The sequence below is a fragment of the Pipistrellus kuhlii genome, unplaced genomic scaffold (assembly GCF_014108245.1).
Source record: "Pipistrellus kuhlii isolate mPipKuh1 unplaced genomic scaffold, mPipKuh1.p scaffold_m20_p_55, whole genome shotgun sequence".
NCBI classification, from domain to species: domain Eukaryota; kingdom Metazoa; phylum Chordata; class Mammalia; order Chiroptera; family Vespertilionidae; genus Pipistrellus; species Pipistrellus kuhlii.
This window is the reverse complement of record NW_023425557.1, coordinates 2,023,504-2,034,239: the sequence shown is the minus strand read 5'-3', so window position 1 is coordinate 2,034,239 and position 10,736 is coordinate 2,023,504. Positions and strand designations below refer to the sequence as shown.

The 10,736-nt window shown below is 62.6% G+C and overlaps 1 protein-coding gene across 1 annotated transcript; it reads right to left on the bottom strand.

The window, feature by feature from the left end:
- Positions 1 to 746: 746 nt before the first annotated feature.
- Positions 747 to 10,443, bottom strand: CKM (creatine kinase, M-type). Its single transcript, XM_045573681.1, has 9 exons — positions 10,297 to 10,443; positions 7,500 to 7,709; positions 5,702 to 5,856; positions 5,264 to 5,396; positions 3,940 to 4,111; positions 2,294 to 2,417; positions 1,656 to 1,845; positions 945 to 1,202; positions 747 to 903 (listed from the first exon to the last, which is right to left on the bottom strand). The coding sequence occupies exons 1-8, from the start codon at positions 10,409 to 10,411 to the stop codon at positions 1,024 to 1,026; spliced, it is 1,278 nt and encodes a 425-aa protein (XP_045429637.1). The 5' UTR covers positions 10,412 to 10,443; the 3' UTR covers positions 747 to 903; positions 945 to 1,023.
- Positions 10,444 to 10,736: the final 293 nt, after the last annotated feature.

Genomic DNA, 10,736 nt, shown 5'->3' with positions numbered 1-10,736 from the left:
GAAAGAGTCTATAGAGGAACCGCAGGAAAAGAATAGGAAAAAATGAGCCTCAAACAGTGCACGCCAGCTGGACAAATCATAGGGTGCCTTCTGAGAGGTGCGGGAGCTCCGGCAGGTTCTTGGGCGAAGGGAAGTTGAAAAGACGGGTAGCAACGCAGAGGGCTGCAGTCAGACCCCACAGGGGGCCAGCGGGGGCGTGACAGGTGCAGTGGTGAGGACAGGCATAGGCGGGCTCAGCTGGAAGCCTGTGCCTATTTCCAGTCTCGGGCACTGTGGCCTGGGTTTCTCCCTCACGCACCCTGTGCTTGAGATCTGAGCCAAGTGTGAGCAGGAGCCGAGGCTGGGAAGGGCCCAAGCACGGCTATCTGACCCTGGGCCACACCTCTTCGGGTTTCAGATTCCCTAGCAGAGGTCCTCAAACTTTTTAAAGTGGGGGCCAGATCACGGTCCCTCAGAGAGCTGGAGGGCCGGACTATATGAACTACTAATTCCTACTTTAACACCTCGGCTGCGCTCACTGCCCAAAAAACCTGGCGGGCCGGATCAGACTCCTCTGCGGGCCGCATGTGGCCCGCGGGCCGTAGTTTGAAGACCCCTGCTAGAGCTTTACAGTTTTTGGATGACACTCTGTACCCTAACTGCCTCATCTGGGCTAGAACGTGCCTGGAGAGGACAAACCACTTCGAGGTCACATAGCAGCCAGGGACAAAAGCCCCTCCTCCTCCCTCAGTAACTTGCGCACAACGTTAAGGCCACCATCGCTTTTATTCGTTGCTTTGAGTGGAAAACAGCATGAGCGCCACGTGTGTGGGACGCGCTCCATTGCCGAGCTCTGGGGGAAGGAGAGGTTTCTCATTGGCCAGAGCCCAGAGGACGGAGCCCATTGGTTGGAACTCTGATTGGATAGGGCTCCTTGGGGACCAGACCCTGATAGGCCGGCCTCGGGGGCGGGGCATGAGAGTGGGCGGGGCCTCCCCTGCGGCTGGGGCTCCAGCGGGCGGCGGCGGCAGGCGGGCTGGGCGCCTACTTCTGGGCGGGGATCATGTCGTCGATGGACTGGCCCTTCTCCAGCTTCTTCTCCATCTCCACCATGAGCTTCACGCCGTCCACCACCAGCTGCACCTGCTCTACCTCGGACGAGCCCAGCCGGTCGGCGTTGGACACGTCGAACACGGAGCCCACGGCAGCCGTGTCCACGCCCCCTGCGGGAGCAGAAAGCGGGGCCTGAGGAGGCAGCGGGGTGCCCAGCGGCCGGGCGCCGCCCCCGCGCCGGACAGCCGCCTGCACTGAGGGTTACAGACTCCAGAGCCTCCTAAGCGCTGTCTATCGCGAGCCCACACCTCCAGCTTCAGTTACCTCGCCCCCTACTGTCCGGCCAGAAACTGTAGCCTGGGCCCACTGGGATCCCATCCCCTCCATCTGCCCCGTTAGCTGGGAACCTGAAGCCCCCAGGGGGCGGGGACATGCACAGGGTGTGCTGTGTAACCATGGTGATGAGCCAACGCCTATGAGGCAAGCTGTTTTGATGCTCATTTGCAGGGAAAGAAACAGGCTCGGAGGGGCAGCCCCTGCCGACCCTCAGAACTCGCGGGGACCCCCCAACTCCCCATCCGCCACCGGAAAAGGCCCGCCCCCGACGGCGCGGCCGCACGCACCTGTGCCCCGCTTCTGCAGGCGCAGGCGGCTGAGGATCTCCTCGAACTTGGGGTGCTTGCTCAGGTGCGCCAGCTTCACGTGCACGCCTCCGCGCAGCCCGGTGCCCAGGTTGGAGGGGCAGGTGAGCACGTAGCCCAGGTGCTCGTTCCACATGAAGGGGTGGCCGGCCTTTTTGAAGATCTCCTCAATCTGAGGCAGGGGAGAGGGCCAGGGGTCAGCGCCAGCGGGCGCCCCCAAACACCCCCGGGCGGCGTGGGGAGGGACGGGACGTGAGGGGGGCGTGGGGGCCAGGTTCTGAGGGGCGCAGCTGGGAACGCTGAGCGGAAAGGGCCGATGGCACGGATGACAGCAGGATTCTGAGGGGCGGGGCTTTGGGTTCTTGGGGGCGGGGCTTGAGGGGGGTCGGGCCTGGGGGCTCCCCAGGAGGCGGGGCCTTCGAAATGGGGTTGGACGAGTCCGAAGGGGCGGGGCTTGGGCAGTATGGGGAGGAGCCGGGTGCCAGTGGGCGTGGCCTTGGGGCGCGGCTGGGGGTGTGTGGGCGGGCGGCTGGCGTTGGGGGCGGGAGGGGGCGGGGCCTCGCAAAGGGGGCGGGGCGTCCCGGTGGAGTGAAAGGTCCGTCGCCAGGGCAGGCACCCACCTTCTGCAGCCCCACGCAGAAGCGGCGGAAAACCTCCTTCATGTTGCCCCCCTTCTCCATGGAGATGACTCGGAGGTGATCCTCCTCGTTCACCCACACCAGGAAGCTCTTGTTGTCATTGTGCCTGGGGTGGGGGGCGGCGAGAGGCCAAGGAATCAGCTCCGCGGAGACCCCGTTTCCCGCCTCTCCAAACACATGCCCACCGCTGGAGGGCAGCGGGCTGAGGGGCAGGAGGAGGTGGCACGTGCTTGGCAGAAGCAGAGCCTGCACCTGCAGGCTAGCGCCAGTCCCATGACCTGGGAAAGCTCAAATCCTGGGAACAAGGACTCTTAGGATCTTCAGTCTTTGAACAGCATGCAAGTACAGACTCTTAGAATCTCAGCAGCAGAAGCCCGGAGTCAGGATTGGTAAATATTGGAAATTCTATATCTGGTATCAGGACCAAAGAATCTATATCACATTGTGACTTCCGGGTCTGAAAATGTTTGAAGCCATGGAATCCCAGACTCTGAAGTGAGTGGAATCTTAGAACCTGAAAATCTTGAAATCTTAGAAGCATCCTATCTGTGAATCTTGGCCCTCTGCTCTCCACTCTCCTTTCACTTGTAACCTAGGTTAAGCCTTTGACTATCAGAATCAGGGGTTCAGAGGTTTATAGAAAGCAGTTAGTAATAACGATCATACTAGCCCTGGCCGCTTTGGCTCAGTGGATAGAACGTCGGCCTAGGGACCAAAGGGTCCCAGGTTCGATTCCCATCAAGGGCTTGGTTGCAGGCTCCTCCCCGCCAGGCCCAGGCTGGTGCTAGGGCAGGAGGCAACCAATCGAAGTGTTTCTCTCACATCGATGCTTCTCTCTGTCTTTCCCTCTCTCTTCCCCTCTCCATAAAACATCAATGGAGCCCTAACCGGTTTGGCTCAGTGGATAGAGCATCAGCCTACAGACTGAAGGGTCCCAAGATCGATTCCGGTCAAGGGCATGTACCTTGGTTGCGGGCACATCCCCAGTAGGAGGCATGCAGGAGGCAGCTGATCGTTGTTTATAACTCTATCCCTCTCCCTTCCTCTCTGTAAAATCAATTTAAAAATGTATTTTTTTTTAAATCAATGGAAAATTATCCTCCAGTGAGGATTCTCTCTCTCTCTCTCTCTCTCTCTCTCTCTCTCTCTCTCTCTCTCTCTCACACACACACACACACACACAAAGATCATACTAAGAGCCAGATGTACTGAGCACTTACTCTGTGGCAGGCACTGTGTTCTATACTTTACATACATGAACTCATTAACCCTCACAAGAACCCCAACGGCTATGAAGTGTGGTGATCTCTATTTTATGGATGGGGACCTGGGGAGGGAAATCTTCAGGGAGGGGCCACGCACCCAGCCGGTCAGTGGCAGCACTGGGATTTGAACCCAGAGTCTCATTCAAGTCTCAGGTCCTAACTGCCGCTTCTCTGGTCCAAGTTTCCTAAAATGTGACGCGGACCACAGGGTTGGCGGGGGGAGGGGGAGGTCATTTTCTGGTCCTTGAGAACACAATTACTTACGGCCTTGACTTCGGGGAAGGCATGAGAAGGACCAGGGGGGGGCGGGTGGAGGAGGCTGGAGGGGGGACAGGGCCTGGGACGGGGGCGGGGGGGTCTCACCAGATGCCACGGGCGTCGGGCCAGTCGCGGGCCATGCCGGAAGCCAGCAGCAGCGGGGACACAGGCTTGTCAAACAGGAAGTGGTCGTCGATGAGCTGCTGCTGCTCCTGCTCCGTCATGCTCTTCAGAGGGTAGTATTTCCCCTTGAACTCGCCCGTCAGGCTGTTGAGGGCTGAGAGGCACACGGAGGGGCGGTCAGCAGCCTGTCCCTCCCACCTCGGGCCCCGGGGACCCCACACGCTGCCTCTAACGGGCGTGGGTGTTGCCCCCCCCCCCGTATGTCCTAAAGGTGCCTGAGTGCCGTGTCCAATCCCAAACTCATGACCTCCCAGACGTGCTCCTCCCCTGTCTGCAGGCACATCCTGTGCTCAAGCCAGAAACCAGGATTCTCCCTCCCCCTGGACCCTCACGTCCAATCCACCACCTGCAGGTGTTAGTGTGGGGTGACCCTCCTCCTGGCTGGCTAGACAGACAGCCTCAGGATTTGCGGAGCCATCAGTAAAAATTATTATAATTTATATGATAAATACGTATAATATATATATATAAGTATATTTGAACATACACATATTTATATAACTCATAATTATATACATAATATACATTATTTGTATCTTATACTGTATGTTATATATCACATACCATATACTATCTAATTAAAAATAATCTTTACAAACTAAATAAATAATATTTAAAACAAAGGTAGCCTGGCTGGCATAGCTATGAACCAGGAGGTCACGGTTTGATTCCCGGTCAGGGCACATGAACCGGATTGTAGGTTCGATTCCTGGTGGGGGGCTTGCAGGAGGCGGCTGATCAATGATTCTCTCTCATCATGGATGTTTCTATCTCTCTCTCCCTTCCTCTCTGAAATCAATAAAAGTATATTTAACATTTTTAAATAAAACAAAGGTGATAAATACTCAGCACCATAACTTCCTAGTTTACTATATTTACTATTATCTATGATCTTAAACCATGGCTGTGGAAATGCTATAGACTGATGTGCTGCTGTTCATCTCTTCCCATCTCTGTATGACATCGTACTTAGGCACCATTGGCCATCACAGGAGAATTTACACCACAGGAATTGGCAGTAGCTGCAAATCAGGGCGTTTTTTTGTTTGTTCGTGTTGTTTTGTTTTCTCCACTGTATCTGCTCAGGGGCCCTCAGCATCCCACCGGGAGGACTGCTGCCCTGTCCCTCACCGGGCACCAGGGTGACCGAGCAGCCTGCACCTTTAGGAAACGGGTCCCCGGGCCCGGAGACCTGCCCGCGGGGAGCAGCCCGGCGGGGCGCCCGGCAGAGGGCGCTGTGGCTCACCTTCCACCGAGAGCTTCTCCACGGCCCGGCGCTCGCCGCGGGAGCAGTGCGGGGGCAGCGTGTAGCCCTTGATGCTGCGGCCGGTGCGCACGCGGCTGCTGAGCACGTAGTTGGGGTCCAGGTCGTCTCCCCCCTGGAGGACGGGGTGGGGGGTGTCAGGGCCTCGCGGTGCCCCCAGACCCCCGGTTCCCTCCGGCTCTCTGCTGCTTCCTGGACCCTCCTTCCCCAGCGGCCTCGCTCCCCACCCCTCGCCCCGGCTCTGTCTCTCCGTCTCTGTCTCTCTGTCTCTCCGTCTCTGTCTCTGTCTCTCCATCTCTGTCTCTCTGTCTCTCCGTCTCTGTCTCTCTGGGCCCCCTCCCCCTTCCCCCCTCCCCCTTTCCCCTCTCTCCCCCCCTCTCCCCTCCCCCCTTCCCCTCCCCCCCCCCCACAACAGCCCACCTTGAGGTTCTCGTGGTTGAGGTCGGTCTTGTGCTTGTCGGTGGGCTTGTAGCCGCCGTGCCGGTCCTGGATGATGGGGTCGAAGAGGTCCTTGAACACCTCGTAGGACTCCTCGTCGCCGGCCACGCAGCCCACGGTCATGATGAAGGGGTGACCTGGGGGGAGGGCGAGGTGAGGGGGGCCGTCCCCCCGCCTGGCTTCTGGGTGTGGTGTGGACTGCGTGTGCGTGCACGTGTGTGTGAGTGTGTGCACGTGTGTGTGTGTGTGCACTGTGTGTGTGCATGTGTGTGTGTGTGTGTGCACATGTGTGAGTGAGAGAGAGGTCACACCGAGGGGCGGCTGGGAGCGTCAGGAGCATGTGGGTGAGGAGGCTGGGACAGGGACCAGGAGGAGGAGCCCAGGCCCCAGGTGCTCACACATCCCCGCTCCCGGCCCAGGTCAGGACCTCCCCCAGAATCTGGTTTCAGAACCAAGACCCTCAGCTTCCATGAGAGATTTGCGAGGCCCCCTGACTTCCCGGAGGGGACGCAGGCCTCTCTCCTGCACCCAGGACGCGCTGGGGCCAAGGCTGGGGTGTCCTGGGAGAAGGACCACAGCAGCGGCACTGCCACCAGATGCCGGCGCTCACTGTGCCCGCTCCACCTGTCCGGGCCCCGGGAGGGTCCAGGGCTTCGGGGAGTCTCACAGGAAATCCCGTGCACTCAGCCAGGGGCTTGCAGGGGCCAGGCCCTGTCCCACGCCCTTCCCACGCACAGACTCCGCTGTTTCTCACAACAGCCCCACTTTACAGACGGGAGCACTGAGGCCGGGGGCAGGTGGAGTCCAGAGGCAGGGTGGAGGCCGGGGGCAGGGTGGAGGCCGGGGGCAGGTGGAGGCCGGGGGCAGGGTGGAGGCCGGGGGCAGGTGGAGGCCGGTGGCAGGGTGGAGGCCGGCGGCAGGGTGGAGGCCGGGGGCAGGTGGAGGCCGGGGGCAGGTGGAGGCCGGTGGCAGGGTGGAGGCCGGGGGCAGGTGGAGGCCGGGGGCAGGGTGGAGGCCGGCGGCAGGTGGAGGCCGGGGGCAGGGTGGAGGCCGGGGGCAGGTGGAGGCCGGGGGCAGGTGGAGGCCGGCGGCAGGTGGAGGCCGGGGGCAGGTGGAGGCCGGGGGCAGGGTGGAGGCCGGGGGCAGGTGGAGGCCGGGGGCAGGGTGGAGGCCGGGGGCAGGGTGGAGGCCGGGGGCAGGTGGAGGCCGGGGCAGGTGGAGGCCGGCGGCAGGTGGAGGCCGGGGGCAGGTGGAGGCCGGGGCAGGGTGGAGGCCGGCGGCAGGTGGAGGCCAGGCGGCAGGTGGAGGCCAGGGGCAGGTGGAGGCCGGCGGCAGGTGGAGGCCGGCGGCAGGTGGAGGCCGGCGGCAGGTGGAGGCCGGGGGCAGGTGGAGGCCGGGGCAGGTGGAGGCCGGGCGGCAGGTGGAGGCCGGGGGCAGGTGGAGGCCGGGGGCAGGTGGAGGCCGGGGGCAGGTGGAGGCCGGGGGCAGGGTGGAGGCCGGGGGCAGGTGGAGGCCGGGGGCAGGTGGAGGCCGGGGGCAGGTGGAGGCCGGTGGCAGGGTGGAGGCCGGGGGCAGGTGGAGGCCGGGGGCAGGGTGGAGGCCGGCGGCAGGTGGAGGCCAGGCGGCAGGTGGAGGCCAGGGGCAGGTGGAGGCCGGCGGCAGGTGGAGGCCGGCGGCAGGTGGAGGCCGGGGGCAGGTGGAGGCCGGGGGCAGGTGGAGGCCGGCGGCAGGGTGGAGGCCGGGGGCAGGTGGAGGCCAGCGGCAGCCTCGGGGGGCTCACCGGGGTTGTCCACGCCCGTCTGGATGACGTCGTCCAGGGTGAAGCCCGACGGGGTCTCCTTGTCCCGCAGCTTCTTGTAGAGGTCAGGGGTCAGCACCTTGGCCATGTGGTTGTTGTGCTTGGTGAGGTCCGGGTACTCCTCCTCCGGCTTGTAGTTCAGCTTGTACTTGTTGTGGGTGTTTCCGAAGGGCATGGCGGCGGCGTGGGGGCCTGAGGGGCGAGGAGGAGCCGAGGTCACCGCCGGGGAGCGCACAGGCCGGCCCTCACCCCCGTGCGGTGTGACTTGCAGCACACGGGCCCCCCTCGGAGCCCGGGCTGCATGGGGAGTCTTGGATCGGAACCCCGGCTCTGCCACCCCTCGGCAGGTGACGCTGGACTCATAACCTGGCGAGAGACTCAGTTTCCCCAGGAGCGGGACCCTGGGGCTGGCGTGGTCACGGTGGCCTGGCTAAGCATGTAGGTCCTACAATCAGATAGCCTGGGCTTCCATCCCAGCTCTGCCACTCACAAGCTGTGTGACCTTGGGCAGGTTGCTTAACCTCTCTGTGCCTCAAATACCCCTCCGTGAAATAGGGGCCGGAATAGAGCTCACCTCGGGGAAGCTGGGAGGGTCGAAGGAGTTAATGTATGTGAAGCACAAGGGGCGGTGCCCGCCACACTCCCACCCTCCATTTTGTGCAGCTGCTGCTGCTGTTGCTTTAAAGGCCCGTGTGAGGGGCTGGGTGCTGGGTGCAGGGTGCTGCCGGGAATGCCTGTGAGCACAGAGCAGACACGCTCTGCAGTTTCCTGGGTGCTGGGTCAAGGGGTGAGGCAGGGAGGGCAGGAGGGCTGGGTGGCTGCCCCCACCTCTGTGCTGACAAGTCTCCTGCAGGGCTCAGTCGGGAAAAAAAGCACAGCCTCTGGGGCACACAGAACTGGGTTCAAATCCCACCTAAGCCATTTCCCTGCTGTGTGACCCCAGGCCAGTGGCTCAGCCTCTCTGGGCCTCTGTGGCCTGTGCACGGAGCCTTCCCCAGGGTTTCCGGGCGGATTCTGCGAGCTCAGGCCCTGGCGTCCAGTTGTACCGACGGGGGTGGTTGCTATTGTTGTTGTTATTACTTTTGTTCACAAGGCCCAGAGAAGAAGACCCTTCGGCAGGAGTGCGGGCGCGATGCTCACCCGCTCCAGGGAGGGGAGGCAGCGAGGACGGTGGGGAGACTGGGGCCGGGTAAGCGGAGGCTGAGGCATCAGGCTGAGGGCGGAGGAGGGGGAGGGGGGCCGTGAAAGACCTTAGGAGCTGCTGTCCAGGCTTGGACGTTATTTTTAGAGTCTGGCAGACTCCTCCCCCCCCAGCTGCCACCTCCCCCTGCACCCCCGCATTCCAGGGGCTCGGCTTGCACCAAGTCAGCAGGCTGGGACAGGTGGGCCGGGGTGGCCGGGAGGACACGCATCCAGGCCTCAGGCTCAAGGGCTCCCAGCCCGGAACCCCCTCCGGAGGTGCACCCCCTCCCCCGAGGAAGAGCCCGAGGAGGGTGCTGAGGCGAGGCGGGCGAGCCGAGAGACACGAGCAAAAATAGCCCTGGAGCCACACACACACACACACACACAGAGACACACACACACAGACACAGACACACACACACACACAGAGACACGCACACAGAGACACACACACACACACACAGAGACACGCACAGAGACACACACACAGAGACACGCACACACAGAGACACACACACAGAGACACGCACACAGAGACACGCACACACAGACACACACACAGAGAGACACGCACACACAGACACACACAGACACACACACAGAGACACACACACACAGACACACACACACAGAGAGAGACACGCACACAGAGACACACAGAGAGACACACACACAGAGACACACACACACGCAGAGACACACACACACAGAGACACGCACACAGAGACACACACACAGAGACACACACACGCACACAGAGACACACACAGACACACACACACAGAGACACGCACACAGAGACACACACAGAGACACACACACACACAGAGACACACACACACATAGAGACACACAGACACACACACAGAGACACACACAGACACACACACGCACACAGAGACACACACACACAGACACACACACACAGAGACGCACACACAGAGACACACACACGCACACAGAGACACACACAGACACACACACACAGAGACACGCACACAGAGACACACACAGAGACACACACACGCACACAGAGACACACACGCACACAGACGCACACACACACAGACACACACACACAGAGAGACGCACACACACACAGACACACACACGCACACAGAGACACACACACGCACACAGAGACACACACACACAGAGACGCACACACACCCACACACCCCACCATAAACAGTCCCGCACATCCCGGCTCGGGGACACACCCAGGACACGGGCGCCGAGCGGAGCCACAGCGGCAGACACGTCGCACTGTGAGGGCAGCAGGGCCCACCCGGTCACACATGCAGACCCTGCAGGCCATGCACAGACCCTCCCGGCGGGCGGCACCGGCCCAGAGCCGCCCACAGCCCCTCGCGGGGGCGCTGGCAGCGGGCAGTCTCCTCTCCTCTCCTCTCCTCTCCGGTGCACCCTGTGCCCGAGGCACCAGGCCGGGGGCGGGGGCTCAGACACCAGGTCAGCCTCCCCCATGCAGCCCGGTGGCGTGTGCAGGAGGGTGTGGGGCACAGGCCCGTCCACAGCCTGGACCCACCCGGCTCCGCCCGGCTCCTCCCGGCTCCCCCCGGCTCCCGGCGGGCGGTACCTGCTGGGCAGAGCTGGAAGGGCTGTCTGTCTGTCTGTCTGTGTCCGGGAGGCAGTGCTGACCCGGAGGAGGCGCCTGCAGCCCGGCTTATATAGGTGGGGCTGGGCTGTGCCATTGGCTGGGAGGGGCCGGGGCAGCTGGGCCTCTCACCTCGCGCCCGGGCACCGTGCCCGCCCTGGACCCAGGCAGGCCCTGCGCCCAGCCCGGCCTTCTATGGGCCTCGCGGGCAGCGCCTCCCGCTGGCCCCCTGGCCAAGTGCTGAGTCCGCTGGCCTGAGCGGCGGGCCCCCCGCCAGGGACACAGGGATACAGGGACTGGCCTGCACGTAGCGGCCCCCTCCCGGGTCCTCCCGGCCCCTCCCGGCCCCTCCCTCCTCAGTCCCCATGGCCTTGACCTGAGCCCGCCCTGGGGACACCTGCCGCGCCCCGGGGACCCCGTGT

Coding starts and splice junctions, on each gene's coding strand:
- CKM (XM_045573681.1), bottom strand. CDS start 10,411: ATGGCACAGCCCAGCCCCACCTATATAAGCCGGGCTGCAGGCGCCTCC. Junction 4,112..5,263: donor GGAGAAGCTCTCGGTGGAAG/GTGAGCCACAGC, acceptor TGTGCCTCTCAG/CCCTCAACAGCCTGACGGGC. Junction 1,846..2,293: donor TCTGCGTGGGGCTGCAGAAG/GTGGGTGCCTGC, acceptor CCCCTGCCTCAG/ATTGAGGAGATCTTCAAAAA.